Below are 26,468 nucleotides of genomic sequence, written 5' to 3' on the forward strand. Positions count from 1 at the left end.
TTCTCAGTAGTAGCTCTTGCTTACAGCAACCCCGAGCGTATGTTTTTCCCAGGCTGTTTTTCTGATCCGCCTCATTCTTGAAAGCCTTGGCAGTGAACTGAAGTAGAAGTTTGTTTAACTCGTTTCAGTGCAGAAACCACCTGCCACCCCCCAGGCTCTTCGTGCTGCACAAGAAATTAACAGCGGTGGAAAGTCACAACCAAGAGTAATCGCCGAGAGCCGTGCTGGGAAATGCTCATAGACGAGCTTTTGCTTTGGCGTTGGTGATCCTTTGACTTGGAAAGGACTTTATGGTGTTTAAAGCTTTGCAGTGGTATTTTTAGCCACCTGTGCTGTATCTGTTAAAACTGTATTTCACCCTGCGGTCCAGCCTTCACCACCCGTCTGCCGTAAGCACCGTGCGCCCCCCGTGCCACCCTCACCCACCGTTCCTGGCTGAACACACGGTTTTTTGGAGTGGCTGTTGCTAGAGGAGCATCTGCTTCGTCTGTGAGTGGCTTAGGGGCCCGAGCCCCAGTAGAGGCAGACCCCGCGTGCTGCCGCCAGTTGTGGCAGAGATGACAATTTGCTTATGATACTGAGTAGGGAGGCCAAGGCTGTGGAGAGCTGCAAAAGGACCTTATGAGATGGCATGACTGGGGAAGGAGAAGGCAATTGGAATTCAATAGACATGAGGTGATGCAAATGGGAGAAAACAGCCCCAACTTCACGCACACACGCACAGAGAGAGGCTGTGAGTCGGCCTGATGTCTCTCAGGAGTGAGACCTTGGGGCTACATTAGGTAGTCCCGTTGGTACATTGGCGGTTAAAAAACAATTTGGACATTGCTAATTATGGGAAAAGAGTAGAGAATAAAATAGTGAAAGTTGTTATGCAGCTTGCTCAGGGCATGGCAGAGGTTTGTGCAACCCTAGTGGTCGTGGAGATGGAGGATGGTGATTGAGTGTTCATTGCATCAAATGAAATGGCAGCTTCGAAGCAGAGGGCAGCAGTTTCTTCATGCGGCATGCAATTACACCGTGGGGCTCGGTGCCGCAGGGTATACTGCGTGTAAAACATTTGCATGGCATAAAAAAATGACTGGGTAACTTAGTGGAAGAAACATCCCCCAGGGGATGTTAAATGCAAAGAGCCTGCCTCTTAGAAACTCCCCGAGCTATGAATTGTTGGAGGGTGGGAAGGTACTGTGGGCAGTGCTTGTGCCTGGCTCGTGCCCTGCGCCTGGGGTGGCTGCTGTTGGGGGGAGGATTCTCTTGACCTTGGGTCTGAGTTGGTAGAGCCGCTTCTTACGTGACAGCGTCTAAAATTCCCCTTTTCAGTTGTAAGACTCCCTGAGTGGACCCTGTTCTGCCCTCGTGGTTGGGGACTAGGGGAGAGACGCATCTGCGTGGGGACCCCATCTCTACAGGCAGCGTGAGCAGCAGCGCCTGCCTCCCCAGGGCCTTCAAACCAGATGCTCCTTCTCCATTTTGTTTACTTCAAATTGTCAGGTTTTGGCTTCGGATGCTGCAAAGCCCCAAAGGGTGTTCTCTGGCAGCGCTGCCAGGCTCCGGGTGTCCCCGCCAGCCCCCGTCCTCGATGCTCACCGCTGCTCTTGGTTCTCTTCCAGGCTGCCCGTCGGGGACGTTCAAGGCCAGCCAAGGGGATGAAGGATGCGTCCACTGCCCGATTAACAGCCGGACGACTTCGGAAGGGGCCACTAACTGCGTGTGCCGAAATGGATATTACCGGGCAGATGCCGATCCTGTTGACATGCCGTGCACCAGTATGTGGGCTCAGGGCAACTGGGGGGGGCACAGTGTGTGGCTGGGATAAGGAGACATGCATCAGCCAAAGCACTGAGGGATGCTTAGCAGAGGTGTCTGTCTCAGTGGGATTTTGGAGGAAGCCGGGGGGCTCAGAGCACCTCATTCTTGCGGGGGTGGGTCTTTCTTACTTTGGGCCAGTCTGTGCTTGCAAAGCATTGCACGTGCAAAGGAGACAGAAATTTGGGATTCTCTGTGCTCTTCTAAGGCAGCGGGATGACTTCACTCTGGGGCTGACGAGAAGAACCTGCCTGTTGCCATGTGGGAGATCAGTGCAAAGGGCAGGAGTCAGAAATGCTACAAAAAATAACAGGTGAATTTTTCCAGGGATGCTGTGTAATCAAATGAGCCTGGGTTAAGAGGACGGGTTTTGTTCCCACTCCTGTCTTTGGCTGTCCGGCTTGCTCCGCACATCCCTGACACCAAGAGAGACGCCTGGCTCAGTGCGTGCCTGCTGCAGAGTCCTGTCCAGGGATGGGAAAAGGATCCCCAGCATGGGAAAAGCTGGTCCTATAGCAATCAGCAGGGCTCTGGCTCTTACACGTTTCTGTCTGTTCCCTTTACAGCCATCCCGTCTGCCCCTCAGGCCGTCATCTCCAGTGTAAACGAGACCTCGCTGATGCTGGAGTGGACCCCGCCGCGGGACTCGGGGGGCCGGGAGGACCTGGTGTACAACATCATCTGCAAGAGCTGCGGCTCCGGCCGTGGGGCATGCACACGCTGTGGGGACAACGTGCAGTTCGCCCCCCGCCAGCTGGGCCTGACGGAGCCCCGCATCTACATCAGCGATCTGCTGGCCCACACCCAGTACACCTTCGAGATCCAGGCGGTGAATGGCGTCACCGACCAGAGCCCCTTCTCCCCGCAGTTTGCATCAGTGAACATCACCACCAACCAGGCTGGTAAGATGCAGACCCGTGTCTCCCAGCCAGTCTCTCCAGGGAGGGGAGGTGGTGGGCGCGGATCTCCTGGTCGAGAGGCGCTGGGGGAAGCCCTGTGCGGTGAGCAGGGCTTGAAGGGGAGAAGAGGTGGGGTGAGATGTGGCATAGCGTCGCTTGCTCTGTAACGCTGGTGATGGCCAAAGCGCATGGGCCTTGCAATTCCTGGATGAACCCCAAGCCTTGTCTGTGAAAAATATCCCTTATTTCAGTGAAAAGCTGGAGTGTGCCCCAAGACAGAGCTGCCCTCCCTGTCACCGCAGCAGAACAGTGCATGTCACGGTCCCCTGGTGTCTCAGCATCCCCCTCCGGCACTGGGCACATGACTGTTTCTGAGGTTGTTGCCTCGGAGCATCAGCTGCACACGCCATTGGTGTGTGGCAGACACAGCAGCAGTGCTCACCGCTGCTGGCAGCCTTGCTGCAGCCACTGCTACTGCCTCTGCTTCCGGAGCAGGGAAGGTAAGATCAGCTCCAGCATTTTGACACAAGCTGCAATCTCTGCTCTGACCGCAGAGAAAGCCAGGACAGGCTGTGAAAGCAAAGGAAGGCTACACAGGAGAGGGGCTGGGAGATGGATATATGGGATGACCATCTGGAAATCTTCAGGTCCCGTGCCGCTGCAGAGTCACCTTGGTGAAGAAGACCAAGCAGCAGAGCTGGAAGGGTTTCATTCGGGGTCTCCAGCTCTGTGCTAGCCTGGGGGCTTGCTACGCTCCCCCTGTGCAGGGCGGTTTTGCCGGGAGAAGGGATGTGTCAGGGCGGCTGGTAGTGCTGCTCCTGGGAGATTCACCAGCAGCGCCCAGGCAGCAGCTGTGCTGGTGGCAGGATGCCCCCCAGAGCTGATGGTCAGGGGCTGCTCTCCTCAGCCCATCTGGAAGCCATCTGGAGCTGGATCACAGACTGGGGCTGGGGCTTCGCTTAATCTGGTTGCACGGTGGAAGCGTGCCAGTAAGGTACAAGCATGCGTGGGAGCAAGTGAGTTTCTGTGGTCCCTCTGAGTGCTGCAGCAAATGTGTGGGGTTGTGCGAACCTGCCCCAGGCTGCCCTGGACACTAGATGACCTTCAAGACTGAATTTGGCAGTCGTGGACGATTGCATTTTCACTGAATTGCCTGGAGACTGTGGTGCGTGCTGGCTGCAGGGGGCGGGAGGCGTTTGCTCTGGGGTAAAGCAGCAGTGGTGCGGACGGGCACCACTTGGTCAGGCATGCAGAGCGCCGAGTAACCTGCAGAAATCTCTGGGTCGCACACAAACCAGCAGAGTGACCTCTGATCTGAAGTAAGCTCAGGAGCTGCGGCGTCGCAGTATTTTCAATACCGTACCAGAAGCCCTGAAGGTAAATTTAGCATAGAGTGGAACCGTGGTTTGACCATGAGCAGGAACACGTCTGCACGTGATGAGGAGGGAGGAGCTGGTGTGGAATGGTGAGCTGTTGCAGCTCCTTTACCCAGATGGCTGATGGAGACGACGCGGGTGCAATGCTCCGTGGGGCTGGGAAGGGGCTCTGCGCACCCCCAGCATCATCCCATGCTGTAGACGAGTTATTTAACGCTCCGATTTTGCACTTTGCAGTTATATGGTGTGCTCGTTGCCTTCACGTACTGCCTGTGGCCACTTCCACCGTAGCAAAACCAGGGAGCTGAGGTACAGGCGAATCCTTTTCAGTCCCCTCGATCCTCCTCCTTGTGTTTTCCTTGTTTGACACTCCTTTATTATCAGGGCTTACACTTCTCAGCCTGTGCGATGTCTCTCTTAATGTATCTATTCATTAGCACTAAACAGTAACTGTCTGCTTGCTAATTTCTCTGTAATTAGAGGCTCTGAATTCTTCTGCTTACACTCCCACCGCCTGGCAGCCTTGATGTAGATCATTAGCAGTTCGTAACAGAAGCTGCAGACACAAAAGCAGAGCTGGGACAGGAGAATGGAGGGTGTGTAGGAAGAGGAGAGTGTGTAGAGGGAGGGGAGGGATGAGCCCCGGGAGCGGAGGATGGTGGCGTCCCTCTGCCTTTGGTCTGGGTGCAGTAGCCAGCGGGGGCTCCTTCTCCGGCAGAGCACAGAACCAAATGCATGATGGGGTTGTGCTCCTGCTGCAGCTGGACGATGGGCTCCCTGCAAAGCGCCCGCTATGCTGGCCCTCAGGGACCTCCCAGCCCCAAAGGCAGCAAGGCGAAATCACCCTGGGTCACCCAGGGATAAATGGACCACTGTTGGGGGACCACCTGTGCTTGGTGCTTTCAGGACTGAGGGGAGATGCCATATCACCAGCAGCATCTTTAACCTTCAGGTGTCATAAATTCTTCAGCATCCCGTGCAAAAGCTGCTGTGAGAGAGTGAGAAAATGATCCCTGTACCTGCCAGAGGTACTGAGTGTGGCCAGAGGAGGGTGTGATGGTATGGTGACCATCATCCCAAAAGGGAAACCTGAGATCAAAGAAGGTGAGACACCATTCACCTTCTTGTTCTCCCAGAGAAAAATCGCTGCAGTCATTACTGTTGTTCCCCTCTCCAACGAGGTCTGGATGTCACTAACAATTGCCTGTACGTCAGTTGTGCTGTGGTAGTAGGACATTCTCTTCGTGTACATACAGGCAGCAGGTAGCTTCTCTCAAGGACAAATAAGAGGTGATTAGACCAAGCTGAATCATCCTTTCTTGCTATAAGGTGGCTTTCCAGAATATGTGTCTTCACACAGCTTTTTGTGGAAACCTCTATATTCTTTATCATAATTTTTTTTAACTAGATATTGGAGCCAATAGCAGATAAACTGCTTTCCTTGCTGGTCTCGCTGTTCCCTTTACACATGCAAGTGTAAAGTGCTACCTCCCTCAACCATGTGGGCAGCTCTTACCTCCCTGGTGGCTTCTGTCTTGGAACCTTCAGATGCTCCTTCCCTGGAGGCAGTCTCCCATTCTGCAAGCAAGACCTGCCATTTTGGACACCTTATGAATGGCTTGTCAGCAGTGTTTTTATATCATCTCCCAGATCTCTAATAATTTTAAGGAGAGATGCTGCCTCCACTGCGCTGGACACAGTGTGAGTCCCCCTTGTGTGCCAGTCTTTAATTTCAGGTGTTGCAGATGATGCTAATGCTGACCCCAGTGCCTCACACACTTTAAGTCTGTGCACTCTGCTGAACTCCTGAGTTCAGGAAAAAAATCAAGACAGTTTGACAGGAGCTACTTCCACAAAGTCATGCTGCTGTGCCCGATTTTGGCAACAGGATCCCATCAGGGTTTGTGGAAGGGACATCTGGGATCTGTGATTCACCCTCCTGTTTGCAGCAGGACTATCACCAAGAGTAGATCAGGAGGCTGTGTTTTTTTCTAACTGAGTCTTGGAAAACTACACCTCTCTGATAACCTGTCCCAGGACTACATTACCCTCCTGGGGAAGATGCTTTTCATAATTTTCACAGTAATTTGTGGGTTGGGCCCCTTGTTGCGTCACTTACACCTGCTGGGAAGGGTGAGTTTCTACCCTTTTTTTAACTGTGCTCCGAGCAGCTATAGCTGCGATTAAATTTGCTCTTAGTGTCTTCATTAGCAGGCTCAGCCAGCCCAGTTCTCTCCATGTCTCGTAAAGCCTGGGCCCCAGGCTGCCTCGGCCACCCTTGGCTGGATCCTCTGCTGTTCCTTCTGGACCATGGCCTCATGTCCTGCATTGGCCAGATTGAGGTTCATAGAATCACAGAATGTGTTGGGTTGGAAGGGACCTCTAAAGGCCATCTAGTCCAACCCCCTGCAGTCAGCAGGGACATCTTCAACTAGATCAGGTTGCTCAGAGCCTCATCCAGCCTGGCCTTGAATGTCTCCAGGGATGGGGCCTCCATCACCTCTCTGGGCAACCTGGGCCAGTGTCTCACCACCCTCAGTGTAAAGAACGTCTTCCTAATGTCTCATCTAAACCTGCCCTGCTCGTCCTATGGCTCCATGGCCTTGCAAACAGCCCCTCCCCAGCTTCCCTGGAGCCCCTTCAGGGACTGGAAGGGGCTCTAAGGTCTCCCCGGAGCCTTCTCTTCTCCAGGCTGAACGCCCCCAACTTTCTCAGCCTGTCCTCACAGCAGAGGGGCTCCAGCCCTTTGATCATCTTCGTGGCCTCCTCTGGCCCCGCTCCAACAGGTCCATTTCCTTCTTGTGCTGAGGGCTCCAGAGCTGGACACAGTACTCCAGGTGGGGTCTCACCAGAGCAGAGTAGAGGGGCAGAATCCCCTCTCTGGATCTGACCTTAGATGACTGTCTTGGTCTGACCCAGCCCAAACCACAACAACCACCTGGGTTTACCCATTGCATTTCACTGTACCGTTGTCATCTTTTGAGTCCCACCACCAAAACGATCAGCGGTCCAGACACTGTGGTGCAGAGAGAAGCCCCGAGGGACAGGCCACCTCCTTTCTTAGGAGAAGATTTGTCGAAAGAGCTTGTGAGAAGGCCAGCACCAGCCCATGCTCGGAGGCAGTGTCCTGGACCTTTCGCTTGAAGGGAGTGTCCTAAAAAGATCAAAGGTGTTTAACCTCCAGAAAAGTAGGTTTTGTTAGAATAGGAGAGATGATGCTCCCCGTTCCAAAGTATAGAAAATTAGAAAGGACCAGGACCATCAGAATAAAAATAAAAAGAGCATGAAATAAACATCCCCTTCTCACCACCTCCTTGCTCCCCCTTCAGTCTTCAACCAACTCGAATTTACCCCTTCCAGCCAACTCTGCATGATCCCCACAGCCTTCCTAGGAAATATCTTCTCTTGCCTTTGAGGCCAGGTTGTGTTTTCTCTCTGCTCTTCTCAGCAGGCATCTTCTTGTTCTGCAGATCCATGCTGTACATCTCCCAGCTCGCCCTCCGCTTGCCTGCCTATCGCACCCTGCACCTCTCCCACGAAGCTCAGCAGCTGTCTCAGGAGGGAGATCCAGGACTTGCCATCTGACACAAACCAGTCCTGTTTTAAGGGACCGTGATGTGGCCAAAGCAAACAAGCCCATCGTGCAGAGACCGGATGCCACCAAAAGCCTTCTCTCAGCCATGCCAGAACAAAGGATCTGTGCCAAGAGGGTGGCTGAGAGCCATGCCAGCATCCCAAGAGGGAAGGTGCGGGAGGGAAGCCAGGGGTCAAGGAGCTGAACGTGGCCCAGCGCTCGGCATAATGACACTTGACTAATTGAAAGCCATGCCAGACATCAACCCTCTTGCTGGTGACAACACGCAGCCCCTGCTTGCTAATTTGTGGCCATTCTTTGGGGAGGGTGGGGAGTTTGGTGCTGTGCGGATTTGCAGGCTCCATCTGCACCGTGGGCAGGCTGAGTGCCCTGGGAAAGTCGCTGAGGGATGGGGCTCCTTGGCAGGGATGACTTAAATAGAATATGGGAGGGACACCTCTTGATAACAGACTGGATTCGGTGATCTGAGAAGGCAGGAAAAAGCCCTGGGCTCCCGAGTATCCAGAGACAAATTCAAGACCTCCCAGTGATGGGGGAAAGAGAATATCCAGATTTTTGGGAATATGTCCCTTTTGTGAGCGACTCTTGTGTCACACAGGATAAGAAGGGGGGATTAAGTCTGGTGTCAGAGGCTCTTGGCTGCAAACAGAGCCAAAAAGAGCTATAAACAGCTAATCCAATGTGAATACCAGCTAGTGTGTGACAGAGGAAACCGATACACTCTCCTGATAAATCCATCAAGAGCAGCGTCCTCGGCAGCAGAGTCTCCTGGCACAATTTCTCCCTCTCTGTGGATCCAAATAACTTGTTATGGTTATTTGCGTTGTTTTTCTGGGTGGCATATTACAGCAATATGTTGCGGTACGGGTCCTTCATCTGGGAAGATGTGCAGCCCACACCTGTGTGCCAGGTTCGTGCCGGACATCATTAGGATTTGAATTTCTGCTTTGTTGTGGCTATCCCAGCCCGGGCGCTTGCATCCCTGCCAGGCAGAGTCTTTTGGACAGGGCTGTCCTGACAACCCTCAGAGGTGCCCGTGAACTCAAGGACAGCTGAGCGTTTCAGTGGTCCAAAGCAAGCACGTGGGCCGTGGCTCTGCTCTGCTGTGAACGTCCTGTGACTGGGCTGAGTCCCGTCTGGTCCTTATGCAAAGGCTGGGGAGGTCTGCCGTGAATAATGAAGTGCAGGTGAGACAGATCCTGGAAAGTGCAAAGCACCCGAGAGAGGATTTTTCCCTCAGCTTCAACCAAAAAAAAAAAAATCCCTTGAGCCATTGGTCCATACCGCCAAATGCCACAGGGAGCATGGAGGGGTCAGGGGAGGACTGGAGCCAGGGTAGCAGGCAAGGTGAAGGCACGAGGTTGGTAGGGACTAGCGCTTCTCACCAGCCATCCAGGTTGCTGTTTGCTTGTCACATTAGTTATGCTGCAGGCTAGACAGAGAGAGGAGAACTGTATGGCCTGGGGCACAAGGACTGCTGCTTTTATCTTCTCACTTTCATTTGCATCAAGATCTGGCTGGCTTCTTCCTTCAGAGGGATGCACAGCCGTGGCCTGCACTCCCCTGGACACAAGAAGGGAGTCATGGCATCTCCTGTTCTTTCTCATGCTGCTCTCAGCCTTGCCCTGAGCTGGCTGCAGTCGGGAATTACTTGTCTGTGAAACAGCAACCGGGGAAAGTGTATGCAGAAATCACCTCGAAGAGTTGGAATGAGCTTTCCACACCTTAAAAGCTATGAATGTCTATTTCTTGTTGCCATCCGGTATAAAAGTGAACGGCTGGAGATTGTAGCATCCCAGCATCTTGGATCTGTCATCCAACCTCCCACCTATGGCAGGACTTCTGTCAGCACTACATCAGGGCAGCTGTGGCTTTGGATAGATTATTGGTAATCCCCAAATGCAGAGATGTCCCTGCGTTTGCAGTGACTTGTCCCAAAGCTGTTCCTGATGTCCAACATGAACCTCCCAAGCTATGATTTATGGCCATTGCTCTTTGTTATACTAATTTTCAAAGGTTCAAGCCAAGAGATGTTTTAGATCAGCCTGCGCATCAATTATCCTCGCATTCAGTCCTGACTTTGGTTAAAGCATCTTTCAGAAGGGCAAGCAGTCTTGACTTGAGACATCGAGACAGAGAGCTCATAAAGTCCTTGTACACGAGTCTGTGTAGCTTGTTCTTGCCTTTTTTTCTCAATGAGACCACTGCCTGTCTGAGAAAACACAGTAGACTCTCCCTGTTTGGACACCAGTAAAGCTCTTGAGTTAGAAAACTACTAGTAAAGCTGTAAGTCTGTCCAGGAACTGCCTAAATGGGAGACCACTACCACCCAAATGGGGAAGCATGAGGTGACTAACTGAGATCCATGAGAAGCAGTCTCATACTTCTTGATGTTTCAAAATCTGGAAGGGTATTTCTTGTGCAGAAAACTAAAACAAACGTTGTTAGGACAGAGGAGGACTCTGATACCTCCAGGAAGATGCCGAGAGGTGGAATAACAGAATCAGGGTGAAATTCAACAATGGCAGGCAGCCGAGGAGGACCTGGTGGCAGATCACGGGAAGGGGAAAACTCTCCAGTATAAAACCTTGTGGAAAAACAACGCATGCAAGTCTGCGCTCTGTCAAGCAAAGTATGTTCACCAGTTGTAGCAAAGTCTCACTGCCGTTGCACAAAGCTCGGGCGGAGCTGTGCGTGGTCATTGCGTGCACACCTGGTTACCCACATTCAAGAGAGCTGAACTGTAGCAGGTAGAGACAAAAGCTGATAAGGTGAGCAGATCACAGGAGAGCCCATGCTACACAGAGGAGACCAAAAAGGTCAGCCTTGGTGAAGGGGATTTATTTCCTGCTTGTAATGGTGTGCTGGGCTGCAGCAGCACCAGAAAGAGAGAAGAGTTATTAAAGCAGAAGGACAAGAGCAGATGGTACAGAGTGGCTGGTGATAGCATTTAGGTGGAAAAGCAGAAATTTTCTGAGCTGTGGAGCCATCTCCCATGTGGAGGAGCCAGGGCAAAGCCTGTTTGCCTGCGTGACAGAGCAAGCAGGAATGTGTCTGCTGAGCTGCTGTAGGACTATTCCTCAGGTCCCTTAAATCCCAGGTTTCTTCTTTTGGGGTCTTCACTGGATGTGACAATTTGGCCTCCTCCCAGGCTCCAAGACCTCCTGAGACCTTGCCATCCCCATGGCTGCTTGTCTTATGCCGCATTAACAGCCAGACCTTACCCTCCACGTGGACCCACACAATCATCCAGGCTCTGCAGCCCTTCTTCTCTCCCTTCTCCTCTTTCCTTCATCCCCAGCTGCCACCTTCTGTGGCTGCCTTGTACACAGGAGCGTTGCCACCAAAACCTGATGAGGCTTGACATTTGATGCCCTCCCCCTCTCGCTTGGTGGCCAGCCTGTTGCCTTTGCTGCATCCCCTCGGCTTGAAGCAGCTGGCAGTGAGTGCCCGGGAGGGACCCCGCCATGGCCAAGTTCCTTCTCCTCTGCCCGCTGGAGGCCGTCCACAGCCAGGGCTCCCAGATGGTGGAAGCTTTGCCAGCTGCTGGCTCTTCAGGACTCTTCTTCCTGCTCCTGCGGTGGGCAGTTGGGGGGATGTTGGCAGAGCAGTGTATGGGCTGCACTGCTCAAGCTTTCCTAGCAGATGCTCTTCTCCGCCCGTGACCAGCTCTGCGGGCTCCTCCGCCTGCTGACTCCCAGGCTTCCCTCTTGCATAAATAACTCGGTGAGGTTCAGGATCATTTTTCCCACACCTGCCTGGGGCTTCAGAAACCTGTTCCAAAGCATCTGGAGCTGACTTTGGGCAGAAGACAAAGGCCGGTCATTGATGGATAGGGTGGAAAGTCCCTTCTAGTGAACCAGCGCCTCCGCCTCTTCCCACAACGTGCCCCTGTCCTCACTGCATGGGAGTGCTGGGAGCTGACGGAGTGGCTCAGGAGCTCACCTTTTGCTTATGTGTTCAGGAGGGGTGATTTATCTTTACTGCTGCACTTGGCAAACACAACCCACGGAGCTAATTGCCTTGCTTGTGCACGAGGCGCTGAGTGCCAGCACTCGGGCAGGTGGAGATGCTGGAGGCAGGTAGGCAAGGCTGCAGACACACGGGAGGCCAGTTTCAGGGTCACAGGGCTTGAACAGCTGAGCATACACTGGGGGGGTGATGCTGCTCAGTGGTGCGTTTATGTGGACCATAATAGATGGTTGTAGCAAATCGGGTTAATGCAGCCGGCTGGCCGGGTGTCCCTTGGTTCATCTTGGAGTCCCTGTGATTTAGTAGTCCCCTCTATCTCTGTATAAAATGATAAATCTCTGTCTGACTCGGTTCAGGGAGGAAGATCCTCGCTGTGCCTGTCTCACCGCATCCTGGTCCATGTTCACCGCTGCCGCTGGCCAATGTGCAGGCAGCTGCTGCATTGATAGGGCTGGGCAGGAAAGGCTCTTTCCGAGAAAAAACTCTGATATTTCCAAAATTTCCTCCCACGCAGAGGGAGGCTAGCCTGGTGGAGTCTACCATGAAAGAGAGCAAGAGAACAAGTTCAGTCTCAAATTAACAAGACTTGGTCGGTCCAAGGCGATGCCCTTCAGCAGGCGTCATTCTTGCAAGAAATGTTTCTCTGGTCTAAGCTTTCTGCATTTGAAATTTCAAAATCAGTATGTCCCTAAGAACAATTTTAGTTGCAATTAATTGGCACTTTCTGGGAAAGTACCATTTTATTGAAAATCTCGGGAGCAAGTTGGCGGGGTGGAGGGCTGGCTCCTGCCAGCGTTCCTGCTTTCCGCCAGCCTTTCGCTGATGACATAGCTTTGATGTGGAGCAGATGAGGTTTCCACGTGGAGAGGAGGCCAGGAGGTGGGGATGACCTTGGCACTGAGTGACCCCAAACCCGCTCCAGTGGGCTGTGGGACGGGATGCCGGGATCCTCTGGAGCACCTCCTCTCAGCGCTGAGAACAAAGTCCTGCCCTCCTCTACAGGCAGGATGGCAGCAAGCAAATGAAGGCTGCAAACTCAATTAAACAAAAAGCATAAAGACAGCCAAAAGCCTTCGTCTGCCCGGGCCAAGTCACTGGGCTTGTGGCATTAGGAACTGCTTTAAAGGCTGTAATCTACACCAAAGCCTTCGTTGATTCAAATGGGGCTGGAGCCAGGACCGGCTTTGGATTGCATCGCCGTGTTTTTAAGATTTTCCAGCGTTTGTAGTTATAAACTCAAGGGGTTGGAGGCTGGGCCCACTGGGAAATTTTCCAGACGCTCGACACACACAAACAGCGTGGGTACCAGCCTGATGGGGCCGCACTGACAGCAATCTCGGAAATAAAAACCTCACAGGCTGTGAAACACCAGTCTTGTAGAGCTCTAGCAAGTCCGGTGACCGTCCCAGACCAGTGGCTTTTGCAGCTTTGAGAGCCAATGTTGTTTGTTAAAGAGTGCTGTCATCCCTGTGACATGGCGTTGTTTTCCTCACCTTCTGCTGGAGGTAATTGATTTCAAAAATATGTGGCTCCTCAACATGCCATCAAAGAGGACACTGGGAAAGAAATTGGGTGGACAAATGTTTTAATAGTCCAAGCAATAGTGTGCTCTTTTAGCAGGAGAGAGTCTCACGTGCACAGAGGTGCTGGTGGAGGGGCTTCTGGAGGTCTCTAGCCCAACCTACCATTCGGAGCAGGGTCACCAGGGTTGCCATTGAGAGAGGTCAGGAAAAGCTTCCCTTCCTCATTCGGGTATTCCTTACTGTGGTGCTTTCAGCACTCACATTGGAAGAAGGCATCCCAAATTCAGATCCACTCTCCAGGAGGGCCCGTGGAGTGAAAGCCTGCGATACTTAAATGGCATGAGAGAGCTTTACCTGGAGAAGCAAAAAATGAAGCCAGTTTTCAGTTGGATACCTAGATGCATTTGTATTGTGAGCTGAGCAAGAGCATGAAGAACTGGGACCTTGGACTGGGGACAGCTGGACCATTGCTGTCACCTGCTGGGGACCGTGTAGGACTGGGATGCCTTGGGGCTAGAAGGGAGGGCTGGTTCGGATTAGGCGTCCCTTGGGTGAGATACTGGTACAAGACATCCAGGTCTGCGGGGGAGTACAGAGTAAGTTGTCCTGGCTTTCCCCTCTGCCCGTGCTTAAGAAACAGAGGTCACCTAAGCCCCGTGTGCCTATTTCACCTGCCTGCAGCCTTGCATGGAGGCACTGCATGCTCCTGCCATTTCAGACACTGTTTTTTGGGCACTGCTAGAGCCTGGATTCCAGCCTAGATGTCTCCAGGCCCTCTGGCTTCAAGGTTGGGGAAGTCCCTGCTCTCTGACTGATCACAGCACCGTCCTCGCTGCGTCGCAGCGTCACCATTCAGTCTCGCTGGAGTGAGCTGCCGGTGTTCTGTGCGTGAAGTGCAGAAGGAGCCCGGGGACCTCCTGGGAGCCCTGTACTGAGGAATGCCCCACTCTGGTCCCATGGGGGATCCTGTTCCCCACATAATTCCCACATCCTGGAGCTACTTGGGCCACCCAGTGAGGCCGAGTCCCCGGGTAAAGGCAGTGGGAGAGAAGCCTGCCCACTTACCTCAAGGTTTTCCAAGTCTGTTTGCCACATTTGCCAGGGCAGTTGCAGGCATCCACGGCCAGAGGCTCTGTCAGCAACTTTTTCCCTCACATCTCCCTATTTACTGCCCTGTCCTGCGGCCTCTGGACTGGCTGGTGCCTTGCAGCATCATGGTGCATTTCCCTGCCGCTCTGTCTTCAGCTGGGGGTCACGCAGTTAATCCTGACCCCAGATCACAGACGCTTCTGCACGCGGGTAATTGAAAATGCCAGAATTCCCTGCTGACCCTTCTATAATAAAAGCAATTCCCTCCCCGTCCGGTAACCTGACACTCCAGGGACCAAAATCTGTTAGGAGGGCTCCGAGGAGATGCTGGAAAACTCCCAGCTGTTCACCTCCTTTTTTCTTTTTTTTTTTCCCCTGGGTAATTTCAAAGTGTTGCTGGGGAGAGGCCACGGGCTGGGTTGGCTTTGCTCTCTCTCTGTCGTGAGTGTTTTCCAGAGCAAATGTTGACTCTGTCTGACACGACATGGGTTAGGGGTATTAAAGTGATCAGAGATAGGGGGTTTGCAGCCTGTAACCTGACTCTTACAGCTAAGCCGGCAGAGGAACGGAGACACTTTGATTATACTGGGATCTCAATAGCACTGACCCACTGACAGGCTGAGCCTCGCAGGACTGGCAGGTGAAGGGGGCGGGAGGCTATCTGCAAAACAGGGGGGCAAGATTGCAATTGGTAGCGTTTCAAATGGGTATAAAGATCATGAAAGAGAAGCTGCGGAAAGATCCTGGTGTCCCCTGGCAGGCGGTCCAGAGGCTGGAGCCGTGCAGTCCTACCAAATTCTCCCTGAGGGGTCTCTTGAGATGGGACGCACCAGCGGGCATGAGGGACCAGACGGTGTCACATTATCTTGCTCAATATCTGCAAGGAAGATGCCTGCTTGTTCTCCTGTTAAGCGAGTCCTGATACAGTCACATGTCTTTATTCTTGGTCTCTGTGTACTAAAAAGGTAGAGGTGGGACAGGAGGGACACCACCGTAGGATATTGAAAAAGCAGGGCTGGGAGGAAGGTAACAGCTCCCAGATGGAAGCTCTTGCTGTCTGAATAAGAGAGGAAGGTGCCCAGCAGATGTCCTGAGGATTCAAGACTTCTGGCCTTGTTTGGCCAGATCGAGAAAACCTGGTGTTGTTGAGATAGGCTGGGGAGGGAAACATGAACTTCCTAAGAATGTGTTTAAACAGTAAAACTCAGAGATGTAAAACCAAAGAGGAAAATGGGCCTCTCTATTTCTCATTTACCCTCTACAATTCTTCATTGTGTGATGCCCCCTGCTGCTTTTTGTCAGTTTTATCATAATGAATTGCCCTAAGCTTGACATAGCCGTTTCACCAATTACATTCATTTTGGATGCATCTAGGATCTGTCACCATGCTCGCAGCAGGACACAGCGGGTTATAGGGAATGCAGAAACAGCCTGGGTCCCGAGGCATTTGGTCCCACCCTGCATCAAGAGGGAGACGCAAGGAGTGAGGGAAGCAGGAGTTACCTCCTCCCTTCCCTGAGCTGAGGAGCACAGGTTAAAAAGACAGGGAGCGCGCACAAGGGAGGGCGAAGAGCAGCTCTGCACAAGCCGAGGGCTGGGCTGAGTCAGAGAAATGTCACGTTGGACACACTCAGAAGAATATCAGACCTGAGCGAGGAGGTGGATACTGTCTCTGTAGTTAAGAGAGACGATTACTGGCTTACTGAGATCAGTTTTGAGGTTTATACTTGAAAAGGAGGTTAACGAAAAATTGGAAAAGGTTCAGAAGAGAGTCATCGGGTTGATATGTGGGCTGATAAAATCTGTGAAGCGCTCAAGAAACTCAGTCTCCTTACATAATAGAAAAGAAGATGAAAATAAAATATTTTCATGATCTTTCAGTACTTCCATGAGGACAAAATTCTGTTTCTAGACTCCTCTTTAATTTAGCTAGCAAAACCAGGAAAGTTCCAGCAATTGGAAGCTGAAGTCCATAAATTTTAACCTGAAAAAAGCGTGTGCATATTAGAACAGAGTAAGTAGCCATGAGGAAAACCTCCGGGGAGGCACGGTGGGCTCGTCATAATTTGCAGTCCTCAAAGAAAACTGGATGTCTGTCTGTAACACATGCAGAGGGTCAACCGCAAGCGTTTCAGCTATATTTAACTCACTGCCTGGGTTCTGTTAGCACTCTCGTGCAGATGTTCAGACCTGGTTGTTACAGTAGCTTTTCCCAATTTTCTGCAAAGTTGACGTGTTCTTGCGCTGTCTCATCAAGCTGCCCCGGATTTTGTGGTGTGACCTTTCAGATATTGCTGCAATTAGAAAGTGCCTATTTCTCCTGGAAAACTCAGATTTCTTTTCTTCTTGTCTTCTTCCCTTTCCTTCTTTCCCTTAATCTTTTTTCTTATTTTCAGCAGCAAGCCCAAAAGAAGTAACTTTTTTGTACGGAAGTAAAATACTGGCTGTAGCAAGCCTGAGGCTTATCAATGCTACCAACATGCCCCTTTGTCCATACCTGAGATCAAGCAAATCTTTAGTTAAAGAATCCAAAGCCTCTTGTGGAGGGATCAGCAATGGTTAAGCTGCCTCTGCTGTGATGGATCTGTGCCACCTGGGGTTTCAGTTTCTCTTAGCAGAGACTGCTTAAGTAGCCCTTGAGGCTGGTGGCCACGGAGCTCTCTGGTTCCTTGCCCACGGAGGTATTAGCCAGCGTGTCACAGCATCCTCACAGAGCGGTTCCCTCAGAGGGAAACCTGGACAAGCTTTCAGGCAAGGATGTAGGCCTGTAAAGAGAGGTGCACAGTCAGAAGCAGGTTAAAATAGGATCCCTTTCCTGAACAAATCATCATTTCTTAATTATCTGGAAGTATACGCTGAGCTGTGAGAAGCTGCTGCCTCTTGTCCTCGGCAGTGGCTGCCCTGCCTCCATCGCCCGGCTGCACGCTTGGTGCAGGGCTGCAAGAGGAGCTCTGTCCTGTTCACCATCCTCAGGGGGTGTCACGGACATCTTTTCCCAGTTCCCACCTCCATCAGCAGTAACTGCAGGTCGGGAAGCCAAGCGCGCTCCGGAGCCAACACGGTCTAGGTGCCGTTCTGTAGGACAGGGAGGCTCTGCGGCTGTGCGTGGTAGGGCCCATTAGCAAAAGCTGGGGTGAATTCAGCCTTGTGATCAGAACCCAGACCCAAAGTTTTGGTCTCTTCTTGTTTTTGTTGTTGTTGTTTTTTGGTTTTGTTTTCATTTTTCTTCAGAAGACATGCTTTTTAAAGTGCTGAATGTGCCTCAGCTGTAGCAACTGGGAGGCAGGGCGTGCTGGGGGTCGTTCCCAGTAATGTGGCAGAGAAAGATTGTGCTTTATGACCCAAAATTGTCATTTTATTTCTAGAGCTAATCAAGAAGACTAAAGGGTACTAATACAGAGAGGCTGATAACCAGGGAAGCCCCATCGTGAGAGATTTAAAGATTTGGCTAACAAAGCTCCACCTTCCCTGATCTGGTGTTTAGGATCATCATGGGGCAGATGGGTTGGACCAGAGACTCCAGGGGTCCCATCCCACCAGCCCTTCTGGGATTTCAGGATTGGAACTGAAGGGTACGGTGGGAGAAGAGGGATCAGCAGGCAAATGTCGCCCCCGTCAGCCTTCATGGCTCCACCCTGTGCTGGGTGTGGAGGCACCTGAGCCTCTTGGTTCATTCCTTTCCCCAGCATGGGTCCTTGAGCTTCAGCTAGACAAGAATAAGGTGCCTCGGGTGAACTAGATCAGGTTGCTCAGAGCCTCATCAAGCCTGGCCTTGAATGTCTCCAGGGATGGGGCCTCCGCCACCTCTCTGGGCAACCTGGACCAGTCTTTCACCCCCCTCATTGTACAGAACTTCTTCCTAATGTCTAATCTAAACCTACCCTTTCAAGGCCAGGCTTAATGATGCTCTGAGCAACCTGATCTAATTGAAGATGTCCCTGCTGACTGCAGGGGGGTTGGACTAGATGGCCTTTAGAGGTCCCTTCCAACGCAACACATTCTGTGATTCTGTGATTCTATGATTCTGTGATTACCTAGGCCAGAAACACTGACCTGGGTGAGGCCGGAGCATCATTTATGTCTGGCCTAGGTTATGTCTGTCTTGCTGGTAGACTTAGTCCACAACATGGCTCTGGTACAAAGCACAGCCAGAAGAGGACAGGATGCCTTTTCTTGCCTGTTAGCCTTTTGATGGCTTAGAGTATTCATTCAGAATGTCTATCAGACCCACCTTGACACTGGCAAGACCAGCCTTAGGGTATGTTGAAGCATTGTCCTCTGTGCTGTTGAAGCTCCTGCACTGCTTTTGCGAAGGTTAAATACTCAACAGGCTGCAAAGCCTTGTGGCTCTGGTGCTTCTCTTACCAAACCCTGTTGTGACTTCAGGTTTCTGCCCCAGTAGATGTTTGAGTTTTCCTGGGAGACAGTCAGTTAAACAGGACATAAGATCCCAATCTTTCCACTAAGTTGCCCAAATACGCTGTGCAGTAGGATTTGAGACCTTCTTGCCTGGACATGCCAACCTTGTGTCACTGAGCCAGCATAGTTTGTGAGGACACTGCTGTCTTAGCTGTCATTACAGCCTTGGCAGAAGTCAGTGGTTATACCTGTGTGTCCTTCGGGGAGGTTATGGGTGTGCAGCTCTGCTGGCAAGACCTGAGGATGGGCTTCATCTTGAGCCCCACCCTTCCCATGTGTCTCCAGTAGCTGAGCTCAGGCAGCTTCTTGCACCCTGTGTGGGCCACAGAAAAGCTGGACAAGATGAGCTGTCGACACCCCCAGAGATTTATCCCGCAGAGCTGCCCCCAAGCCAGGGAAGTCTGCTAAGCTCCTGGTAGATTAGGGTAAACTGCTGAAGCCCCAAGCGCCAGCCTAGACAAGGGTCTGGCTGTGATCAGTGTTGTGTGGCCGTGTGGAGGTTTGGGGTGATGACCATGGAAGGATCCCCCTGGTGCTTCTGCCCCAGAGGGGTCATCATGTGAGAGACGTCGGCTGCTCCCCCTCCCAGCTCGCCGCAGATTTTGTTGCAGCAGGGGACAAGTCATCTGCCTTTTTACATCAGTGGATTTTCATTAAGCTTATTTTACACTTCAGTGGTGGTTTTGGCTTGGTTTATTTCTCCAGCAATTTGGAGAAACCACAGGGCTCCACTAAGAGGAATCCAAAGAATCTGAGGCCATCCCGGATAAAGAGGATGTAGAAAAGTGCCTTTCAAGGACTCAGATGACTCCTTTTGCCTCCGAGTGACTTGGGGCTCAAGGGTTTCAGTCACGAAATGTAAGTTTCTGTCTGCTGTGGAAATTAAGCTCTGTTTATTTTTTGCATTGCTGCTGCACACATGCACCTGGAGACACCGTCAGGATAACTCTGCATCTGCGTACGCATTTATGGGGGTGACATCTCAAAGCGATAGTGGCTCTGAGAACTGGGGTGCTCCAAATCTGATCTCCTTTATGTGTCACAGGGCAGGTCCCTTTTCCAGCATCCATTTTCCTTGTGCACAGTGACTCAAACGCCTTCCATGAGTAAGGGACAGCCAGGTGCGCCGAGAGGTGAGGGTAAGTCTTTGGCACTGGTCAGTTTGTGACAACGGGCAGTTGTCACCAATTTAGTGACCATTTCCAACCTGGAAATGAAAAAAAGACCATTTTTCCAACCTGGAAATGGTTCCTAAAGGTCTGTTTCTTTTCTCATAAGGGAACAAAGAGGAGTCAGGATTCATGGAACAAGGTGACCAATCCCACAGGGCCGGGTTAAGTGGGCATTAGCAGCCCAGGAGTACTCTGGCTGATCCTGGAAAGGGCTTGGCACAAAACAGGCTGAAAGAACAAAGAACTTTTTTTTTTTAAATTGTTTTTGTCCTTTTTGCAGTTTGTTAACTCTTTGCTTTGACATTTCAGAAACCCAATGGAGGGAACCTATCTATGGATTGTTCAGAAACAACAGCTCAGAAAAGTCAGCTTAGATATTTTGAAACTTTTGCCATCTTTTCTCAGCTTAGTTCATCACGTGTCACAAAGTGTGTATCTCTCACAGTCTTTTCCGTTGTGCTTGTCACTGCACCATGTCCCGTGGCAGTAAAGCTCTTTCTACATTGTGTTTCAGGCTGGTCACAAAGTGCTTGATGCTTCTGTCAGAGCCGGAGCACACCTTGTGATGACAGTATCACTAAGTAGCACTATCCCAGATTGGATGCTCTTTGTGTTCACTTTAACTGGTTTCATCTCCTTTCTTTTTAGCTATTATTTTACATGCATTAAATACTGCCGGGGGACCAAGCTCCTCAGCACAGTCTCTGCCTCTGAAACTGCTCAGCAAAATTAGATAAGACAGGCAAGGAGTGAAAAAGAGACAGGATGGCTAGCCTCATTTTCCAGGTAGAAAATGACAGCGCAGGGGGGTAATGTGGAGGTACAAGATCTCCCATGTGGACTTAGGGGCAGAGCAGAGAACTCTAAGCAGGACCTTCCAGCCTTGGAAGTGGTGAAGAGTCAGGAACTCATGGGTCTTCTCTGACTTTGCAGCTGGGTGTGAAGGAACCGTTTGCTCCAGAGTACAAGAGCTGTCAGATACCAGCTGCCTGAGCGTTTGTGTCACTATCTGTCTAGAAGCTTCTCCTTCTGACTAGATTTTAGAAAGTCGCTCTGAGGTCCGGCTGACTCCACTAAACTGCTTTCAAGCTCAGACATCCAGTCCCAGCCCATCCCGTATTCACAGAGGTGGGAGCCTCTCCCTGCACAAGCTGTTGCCCTCACCTGTGGTGAAGATGTGTGATGAGGACCATGTTTTGTAGCATTGCAAGTGTGTTGCACTCCATTAGCAAGAGCATAGGCAAAAAAATGGAGTGATTGTTCCCGTCTGCTCAGCACTCATGAGACCACATCTGGGGTACTGTGTCCACTTTGGGACTCCCCAGTACTACAGAGACATCAACAAACTGGAGCAGGTCTGGCAGGAGGATCATTAGGATCGGCCGGGGGCTGGAGAATAAGACATACAGGAATAGCTGAGGGAGCTGGATTTGGCCAGCCTGGAGAGGAGGAGGCTGAGGGGCATCTAGCTACAGTCTCCCACTTCAAAAGGGATTTTAAAGAGAATCACAGAATCATAGGGTTGGAAGGGACCTCTGGAGATCATCTAGTCCAACCCCCTAGAAGACAGAGCCAGACTCTTCACAGAGGTGCACAGTGGGAGGACAGTAGGAATGGCCACAAGGTGCAATGAGGGAAGGTCCAATGGGACATGAGGAAAAGCTTCTTCCCCACAAGAGCGAGGCAGCTGGGGACTGGTGCTCCGAGAGCCTGTGGGGTCCTCATCCCTGAACATACTCAGATCTCAACTTGATGTAGTCCTGAGCAAAGTGATCTGACTGAAATTACTCTGCAAGCCAGTTGAACTAGAAACCTCCAGAGGTCACTTACTAACCTAAAGCTTTCTGCAGTTTTATTATTGTGCATTTCCCTGATGTCTGTGATAACAAAAGCAGCTACTGAGAAGACATGATGGTGGAGGTTCCTGCTTATCCAGAGACACTCCTTTGCCTCAGGTGTAGGAAAAGCGCTGAAGTTGCTATAGTCATTCATCTCACCTGCCTCCTTCCCAACATGCAGCGTATTTGCCTCATTAAGTCTCATTAGGTGAGCCCCACCTCATCCATTTTTTTCTTTTTTCTGAGCCAGATGAGAGCAGGTTGACCAAGTGCACAGCTGCCTGGGCTGTGGCTGGTCACAAATGATTCACACATGCATGGAAGTGGGAGAAGAACGTCCTGGGGACCTACTCCTACTTGGAGGGACCTGGAGCTGAGGAGCTTCTTCAGCTGCAAAATCAACCATTGAACCTGTGTTGAAATCATGGGATGTTGCCACATCCCAGGTTTGTGGTGGGATTGGTCTGGGTGTAAACAGCCCCTGTCCTGCAAGAAGAGCCTGTATGAGTGTGGGGTCAGTTTCCCAGGGCGTATGCAGCTCAGATGTGCCAGAGAGACCATGGGCTGCGTACTCATCTCAGTCCAGGCCCAATCCCTGCTGCAGGGCCATCTGTAGCTTCGTCGCGTCTTCTTTCCAAGGTCTTTCTCCACAGAGAGATAAATGTTTGTCTTGGAGATTGCAGATGGCCTATGAAATCTGTGTTGACGAAGAAGCAGCAAGCTCTGGCAAGAGCTGACAGGCTCCAGAAATGTTACCTGTGTTTTATCTTAACACCAGCATGAGAAACTAATCCCAGGAGTTTGTAAATATGGGCTGTGAAGCGGTGGGACTGGGACATTAAGGCAGGAGGGAAGCAGTGATGTATGCCGTGGAGCAAGGGAAGGTCTGAAATGAGGCAGAGAGTTTCAGACTGGTGGTAATGAGGTTTGGCTTAACCAGAAATGGATGGAGGGATTGGTGTTTGGGAGGAGGTGATCTCAGAATCATAGAATGATTTGGGTCAGAAGTGACCTTTAAAGATCGTCTAGTCCAACCCACCTGCAGTGGACAGGGACATCTTTCACTAGATAAGTTTGCTCAAAGCCCTGTCCAACCTGACCTTGAACATTTCCAGTGATGGAAGTTCTCTGCCCTCATTCAGTTTTAGTAAGTGAGGGACAAAACCAGAGATTGCCAACACTTTGCTGAGGCTAACCTGCATTGCACCTTCCTTCAGGGGTGGGGGAACGCAGGGATATGAAGGGAAATGGTGCAGCAGTGTGGTGGCAGATTTGGCTTCACCCTGCCCAACCCCTACTCCTCTTGGCACACAGGTGTTGAACATCCTGGGAGCTACAGTGCTCTGAATCCTGAAAGCCAGTAGCGAAGAGGCAAATGGCGGATCAGAAAAATGGCTTTTGTTGTATATTTTGAGAGGAGTTGCAGAGCTGTAATTCATTACAGTGGTGTGCAGGAACATGCTGCAGCCATGCTGGTCCAAGTAGCGCAGTCCTACCACTGCCGTGTCTGCAGTCCTCAGCTGCCACGGTTTCTGTCACTGCTCATGATGCCAAGGGAAACCAGACTGGAGATAGGTGAGAGGTGCTTTGCTTTGCGTGCTGCTCTTCCAAGCTGTTCTCAGATCTGTCAAATGAGTTGTCCTTCCATGAAACATTGAAAGGATTGGACCTGGTAAAAGCCCCTCTGAGTGTAAGCCTCTCTGCATCCAGGCCTGGCATGCAAGTGATGGAGAAGCTTTCTCGCTGCCCCTTTCCAGTCCTCTCCCACCCCTGAGGCTTCCCCTCTGCCCTGAAGCTGCTGAAGCAGGGAGTCTGTGCTGGCAGGTGCGCCAGGGCTAATGCTGTGCTGGAGTTAGCACTCCCAAGGCTGGGCTGGCACTGGGTGAGGTCTGGGATGGCCTCTGGGCTGACATCCGTGGAGGCTGTGTTGGCGGTGCTGCCAGCGGGCTGGGCCCGGGTGGGCAAGGACACGTGCTCTGCTCACCGGTCTGGGACACAGCACCGACATCTCTGTGTGCCAGCCCCTCCAGCCAGGGGTGGGGGGCAGTAGGCTGATACCTGCAATGCTGTGGCATCTCTGCTCTACCAATACCCGAGCCAACCGGATTGAAAGCAGTCCAGGCTGCTTGCTCACCTGCCCTGGTCCACAGCAAGCAGGATCAGAGCTGGTCAGAGTTTCACAGGGAGGTGACAACTCTGCACCGTGGTCCCTGCCCCATGGACTTGTTAGCACAGGCCCCTGGAGGACGGTTTTCCCACAGCGTGGCACCAGCCGAGACTGCAGTGTTCCTACCTGGCCGTGTGTCAAGCCACGTAGGCAACGCAGGGAAGTGCAAGGGGTGGACAGCTGGCTGGCTTGTCTGAGGAGCTGCTGGAAGGTCCTATTGTGCTCAGTGGGACAAGTGGCGTCTGTGGGTGTGCTATTTCCAGGGCGCTCTGACGAGGCGGGAGACTCACCATTGTCAGCATGTCAGGTCAGGTTTGCGTTGCATGCTCAGGCTGCTGTACGCACCTCCCTTGATTGGCATTTGCATCTTGCAGACCCAGCACACTACGGTGGAGAGGAGCCGCTTGCTTCCTGCGTCTGCCTGTACCTTATATGCAAATGTCAAAGTACAAAACCCCCTGTTTCTCCATGGCAAGCAGGGAGGATTGTATGTTGCTGGCTGGCAATGCGTTTTCCAGAGGAACAAGGCTGTGTTTGCTCCAACCCTGGGCTTGTTTTGCCTGGGAATGAGCTGTTTTCCTGCCTGAGGTGCTGCCCTACGTGGCTTCTGATTACAAACTCTTAGTGAGCAGTTTGTTCTCCCCTAACTGCTCTTCTACAGACAGCAAAAGCCAGGATCTCCTGACCCGTGGGCAGCCCTGCCGCTGCTGGAAGCGAATTCAGTAACTCCAAAGAGCAGTAACACACCTGCCTGCCTCCAACCGGGGAACGCAGGTCCTGCCCATGCAGGCATGTGACTGAAGCCTCTGTCTCGCTCTCTCTTCCAGCTCCTTCAGCTGTGTCCATCATGCACCAGGTCAGCCGCACCGTGGACAGCATTACCCTCTCGTGGTCTCAGCCTGACCAACCGAATGGAGTCATCCTGGATTATGAGCTGCAATATTACGAGAAGGTACTGCGGGACCTTGGCAGGGTTCAGACGCAGGTTTTGGGGAGAGGAGGTGATGCAAAGCTCCGCATAAGGGCATAACACTGGCTACAGCAGTTGGTTGGTCGATAGGTTACTTCTCTTGATGCAGTTGGCAGTGGCTATCAACCTGTTGGAGCCCAGTGGTTGTTCCAGTGGCCCTGCGTAGACACTGCAATTGAGTGAAATCTGCTGGTCTTTCAAGAGGAGCTTCTCCTCCCTTCACCTCTCCAGCACTTGTGACAGGTGGACCCATTTCAGGGAGAGGTGGGTAGCCAGGGTCCAGGGTATAATTTTTCCCTTTCCCCTACAGGGGCATTAGTGAGGAATGGGGATGGTAGGGATGTCACAGAGCATCTAGTCCCAGGGTGGACCACACTAGCTGAGTGTCCAGTCTTTGAGATTTTGTGTAATGCTCTCCATCAATGCGTTTACACCAAAGGTGAGTTTGGCGTCTGTGTGCAGCAACCTGAACACCTTTACCCGGGTCTTGTGCTGTCCCATACTCCCATGGAGGGTACATACTGCACTATGGAGTGTGGAGAGGCTGATGTGAAAGGATCCCTCAGTTCTGCCTCTTCCATCCCTGAGGAACGTGCCCCTTCCACCTCCCCCCTGCCCAGACAGCAGAGGGACTGCAAGCCAGGGCTGTGTCAGGTTGTCCGTCCCATGGGGCTGGAGTTGTGTGGCTGCTGAGAGACCTGAACACCTTGTTGACCTTAGTCCCAGGACCTGCCAAGCTCAGCCTGGCTGGTGAACTTCATCTGTGCTACCTGGGGCAGGTGGGGAGCAGGAGATGTCTCATTCCAGGAATCTGCCCCCTTACACAAGAGCTTATAAACTATACATTAAAAATTGCAAACTAACTAATTAAAAAACTTTATGATTAAATGGAACTGAAAATGTTTTTTCCCAGCAGCTGCCGGAAGAAATGATTAATCCCCCCCACCGCCTGCCTCTGACCTATTTTCTCATCACCAAGAGCCAGAGGGAGAATGGAAGGGGGGGGGGAGCTTCTTTGTAAGCTGTTAAATAGGTCCTGACCTATATTGCATAAAGCACAGCCATTTATTTGACCCTTGGAAATGATCCCAGAGTACGTGGCAAGATGGATGAGTAGGTAACAAGACAGATCTGGAAAGCAAGAGGGCGCCTTTCCCTGGGGACCCTTAGAGACAGAAGATCTCAGGGAGTTCATTCTTCTCCTCTTACTTTTCTTAATCTCTCCCCCTCTTTCTTTCTTCCCCCTCCCCTCTGTTTTCTGGGCGAGGCTGTAAATAAAGGGAATTTTTGTCTAAAGGGGAAGCTGCTGTTCATGGCCAGTCTTTGCAGCCAACCACAAGGTGAGCATCTGCTTGCCCCATCATCAGAGCTTAGGGTACGGTGCCATTTACTTGATCCCTGGGAACAGTCCCAAAATGCACAGCTTTAAATATGCTGTGCTCTTAGAATCATAGAATCATAGAATGTGTTGGGTTGGAAGGGACCTCTAAAGGCCATCTAGTCCAACCCCCTGCAGTCAGCAGGGACATCTTCAACTAGATCAGGTTGCTCAGAGCATCATCAAGCCTGGCCTTGAGTGTCTCCAGGGATGGGGCCTCCCCCACCTCTCTGGGCAGCCTGTGCCAGGGCTCTGCCACCCTCA

General features: G+C 51.8%; 1 protein-coding gene across 2 annotated transcripts in view; it reads left to right on the forward strand.

Annotated features, from left to right (window-relative positions):
- Positions 1 to 26,468, forward strand: part of EPHB2 (EPH receptor B2) — a 140,617-nt gene that overhangs the window by 82,698 nt on the left and 31,451 nt on the right. For both annotated transcript variants that reach the window (XM_063353540.1, XM_063353541.1), the window contains exons 4-6: positions 1,611 to 1,766; positions 2,373 to 2,708; positions 24,684 to 24,808. In XM_063353540.1, coding sequence (XP_063209610.1) covers positions 1,611 to 1,766; positions 2,373 to 2,708; positions 24,684 to 24,808 — 617 coding nt within the window. The remainder of the gene's footprint in view (positions 1 to 1,610; positions 1,767 to 2,372; positions 2,709 to 24,683; positions 24,809 to 26,468) is intronic.

The sequence above is a fragment of the Chroicocephalus ridibundus genome, chromosome 16, assembly GCF_963924245.1.
Source record: "Chroicocephalus ridibundus chromosome 16, bChrRid1.1, whole genome shotgun sequence".
In the NCBI taxonomy this organism is placed as follows: Eukaryota; Metazoa; Chordata; class Aves; order Charadriiformes; family Laridae; genus Chroicocephalus; species Chroicocephalus ridibundus.